The sequence below is a fragment of the Lycium barbarum genome, chromosome 9, assembly GCF_019175385.1.
Source record: "Lycium barbarum isolate Lr01 chromosome 9, ASM1917538v2, whole genome shotgun sequence".
NCBI lineage: Eukaryota > Viridiplantae > Streptophyta > Magnoliopsida > Solanales > Solanaceae > Lycium > Lycium barbarum.
In genome coordinates this window covers 77,404,972-77,408,998 of record NC_083345.1, presented here as the reverse complement: position 1 = coordinate 77,408,998, position 4,027 = coordinate 77,404,972, and the positions used below count along the sequence as shown (strand labels likewise).

The window sequence follows — 4,027 nt, the reverse complement described above, 5'->3', positions numbered from 1 at the left end:
CAATGGATATAAGTGTGAATGCATATGCGATGCAATGAATTGGTCAACTGTCCATACCGTACACATATGATAAAGACGGAAACTTCCACCTCTCAATAGTCATGACCCATCGGGGACCCACGAAGTCCATGTACACCCTCGTCCCGGAAAGAAATCTCGGGCAGTGAGTATAACACATTCCGCTCCGGTAGCAACCTCGGATCAAGGATTCTCATCTCTCTTTTACACGATCCAGCAAAGACCTTGGATGTTCCACTTTCTCACTTATCATGATTTAGTACCAAGTTATAGTTCATAACAATACATCTATACAATGAAGATTTAAACCATGCATGATATCTCAAATAACAATAAATCATAATCAAGATCTCATTCATGTCTTATCATAAGTACACATCACGATTCAAGCCTAATCTCATTATTCTTCCTTTTTCCAATGATAAGTGACATAATAAAAGAGAGATAAATGCATACACAAGTCACTACATAGCAAATAAGGCGACAAGCCCAATCATAACAGCAAGGCGACAATCCCACAAACAATAACAGAACCAACCTAATAGGATTGCACCTCCGCACCATAACTGAAGTCCTAACAGGCTTTCCCCATCAATAGCTAACTCCTACATATGCTTCACTAATTGTAGTCTAACCGAAAGGTAAGCCGTAACCTACTTCGAGCAGGTTCCACGAACTATCCAACACGAGCCTTGCCTATACGAAGAGCTTCTCAACGTTCGAAGTTTATTTAACAACATAATCTACATTAGAAAAAAATACTAACGATACCCGAATTTCTACAATAATATTTGAATCGAAAACAACCCTTTTTAAAGAGGAAATCGGGCCCACAAGGGCAAAATAGGAATTTCAAGTTACAATCAGTTAATGAATGTTTAGGACGTCCAATACTATCCCTTAATTACTGATTAAACCCACTTTACGATTAATTCCAATATTAGATCGAAAATCCCCAAACTAGAGAAGAACCCTAATTTCCATGACTTTGATTCTTGAAATAAAATGAAGATTCAAGCCTAGGATCTAATTACCCAATGATTAGATGGTAGAAATTAGTATATTTAACAATAAAACCCAATTAGATAGAAAGATATTTATAATCATCATCCTAGGGTTCATGAACCCATCTTCCCCAAATAGCTCATTAAAACTACCATGGATTAAACATAAATAAATCACAAAGGACGAAATAAGAACTTACCCAAGGAGGAATTTACCCCGAAAGCTCTGCAAATCTCCCACACAAACACTCTCTAGGTTTACCATTTGAGAATGGAAAGAACGGTTCGAAATTGGGAATTATAAGGTCACTGATTTAGCTATTTCCGTATCCGCGGACACCTTGTCCGCCGTTGAGGACTCGCTTACGCGCATAAAGGACCCGTAGAAGAGGAGTCACTTGTCACCTTATAGTCTCGCGTCTGCGGGAAAATCCCACATGGCTTAACCAGTAGAGGTGAAAACACACCCGCAGAAGCGAGACATTTGGTTTATGGTTTTCACCAAGTTCCACCCGAAATCATAAAATTCATTTGAGACCATCCAGATACAAACCAAACATGCAGACACATGTAAAAACATGCCACGAACTCAGCCGTGCCCTCGGAATTTCCAACGGAAGTCACCTTGACTCAGTCAACCCCCAAATGGCCAAAATTGAGTTTCCAACCAAGGGTACAAAACGCTCCTGAATGCCCCAGGAATCGAACCAAACATCCCACCAAGTCATAATTGAACCTTCAAACCTCATGGAATTGAAGTAATTCCTAAAAAGGTCTATTTACCCAAAAGACAACAATTGGTCAAACATTTTTCACTTTCGGGTTCTAAATTCCTCAAATATCACCAAGACTCGCTCGATGACCTCAGGAACCGTGTCGCCCATCCCCAAGGGCCAAAAACACTCTAACGGGGCTAGAAGAAGGGTCAACGGTGGTAAAATTGTCAAAACGTACATAACGACCCATTTGGTCATTACATCAGATACCAATTAAATAATCGTTCGTCCTTGAACAGAGAAGAAAGGAAACAAAGGAAAGGTACCTGAGTCGGTGAAAAGCTAGGGATATCTCACTCATATCTGCCTCAGTCTCCTAAGTAGCCTCCTTAACTGGATGATGCTTCCATTGCACCTTAACTTAAGCATTCTCCTTAGACCTCAACTTTCCCACTTGCCAATCTGTAATCGCTATCGGCTCTTCCTTGAAGAACAGATTCTGATCGAACAATACCGAATTCCAATGAATGATATAATAGTCGTCTGAATGGTACTTCTTTAACATAGAAACATGTAATACTGGCTGAACAACTGACAAGCCTAGTGGAAAAGCTAACTCATATGCCACCTCACCAACACGATAGAGAATCTCAAAGGGATGAATAAACCTCGGGCCCAACTTTCCCTTCTTTTCAAATTGCATCACACCCTTCATGAGTGAAAACTTCAACTGAACCTGCTCACCAACCATAAACTCTAAATCACGAACCTTTCAGTCCGCATACTCCTTTTGCCTACTCTGAGCCGCCAGAAGCTTTTCCTAAATCAACTTCACCTTGTTCAAAGACTCCCTTAACAAATCTGTACCCCAAGGTCTCACCTCAAAAGCATCGAACGACCCAATCGGAGAATGACATCTCCTACCATACAAAGCCTCGAACGGTTCCATGTCAATACTCAAGTGATAACTGTGGTTGTACGCAAACTCTGCTAAAGGTAAGAGCTGGTCCACATGACCAACAAATTCAATAACACAAGCTCTCAATAAGTCCTTAAGCACCTGAATAATCCTCTCGGACTGACCATCGATTTACGGATGAAATACGGTGCTAAGATCTAACTGAGTACCCGACTACTTTTGCAAAGTCCTCCAGAAATGGGAAGTAAACTGAGTGCTTCTGTCTGAAATGATTGAAATAGGCACTCCATATGATCTTACAATCTCTCTAATGTAGATCCGTGCCAACTTCCCTGAATTGCAAGTCATCTGAACCGGAATAAAGTGCATAGACTTAGTCAACCTATCCACAATCACCCAAATCGAATAAAACTTGCCTAAGGTCTTTGGAAGACCAACCACAAAATCATGGCTATCCTCTCCCACTTCTACTCGGGAATGGGCATCCTTTGAAGCACACCACCTTGTCTCTAGTGCTCATTCTTAACCTGTTAACAATTCAAACACTGAGAAACAATTTCGTGATGTCCCTCTTCATCCTACCCACCAATAATGCTGCCTCAAATCTCGATACATCTTGGTAGCACCCGGATGAATCGAATATCAGGAACTATGAACCTTCTCCATTATCAAACGAATCAATCAACCCACACGAGGAATGCAAATGTGCCCCTTAATCCTCAAAATACCCTCCCTATCAAGCATAACCTCCTTGGCCTCACCACTCAGCACCTTATCCCAAAACTTACACAATTTCACATAATCGAACTGTTGTTCCTTAATTTTCTCTAAAAATGATGACCTCACCTCAACACAAGCCAGAACCTTGCCAGGTTCCAAAATATCCAACCTCACAAAACTATTAGTCTGAACCTCCATGGCTAAAGGACTCTCCTCAAAAACCAAATGAGCTAAGCTACCCATACTCATTGCCTTTCGGCTCAACGCATCAGTTATCATATTAACCTTGCCCGGATGATAAAGAATGGTGATGTCATAATCCTTAAGCAAGTCAATCCATCTACGCTGCCTCGTATTGAGATATCTCTGATTGAACACGTGCCGAAGACTACGATGATTAGTATACACCTCACAATGAACCCCATACAACTAATGCCTCCAAACATTCTATGCAAAGACAACCGCCGCCAACTCCAAATCATTAGTGGGGTAGTTCTTCTCATGAGTCTTCAATAACCTCAAAGCATACGTGATAACCTTACCTTCTTGCATTAACACACAACCTAACCCAATGCATGAAGCATCCCAATAAACGGTAAAGTCCTTGCCTTTTATGAGTAATGCCAAAATCGGGGCTGAAGCCAATAAGG

At 41.1% G+C, this 4,027-nt stretch overlaps 1 protein-coding gene across 1 annotated transcript; it reads right to left on the bottom strand.

The window, feature by feature from the left end:
- Nucleotides 1-2,159: 2,159 nt before the first annotated feature.
- LOC132611982 (uncharacterized) lies at nucleotides 2,160-3,656 on the bottom strand. The gene is made up of 4 exons (XM_060326335.1): nucleotides 3,348-3,656; nucleotides 2,867-2,920; nucleotides 2,574-2,741; nucleotides 2,160-2,474 (listed from the first exon to the last, which is right to left on the bottom strand). The coding sequence occupies exons 1-4, from the start codon at nucleotides 3,654-3,656 to the stop codon at nucleotides 2,160-2,162; spliced, it is 846 nt and encodes a 281-aa protein (XP_060182318.1).
- Nucleotides 3,657-4,027: the final 371 nt, after the last annotated feature.

Coding starts and splice junctions, on each gene's coding strand:
- LOC132611982 (XM_060326335.1), bottom strand. CDS start 3,656: ATGATAACTGATGCGTTGAGCCGAAAGGCAATGAGTATGGGTAGCTTA. Junction 2,742..2,866: donor GACTTTGCAAAAGTAGTCGG/GTACTCAGTTAG, acceptor CATGTGGACCAG/CTCTTACCTTTAGCAGAGTT. Junction 2,475..2,573: donor TAAGGGAGTCTTTGAACAAG/GTGAAGTTGATT, acceptor GTTGGTGAGCAG/GTTCAGTTGAAGTTTTCACT.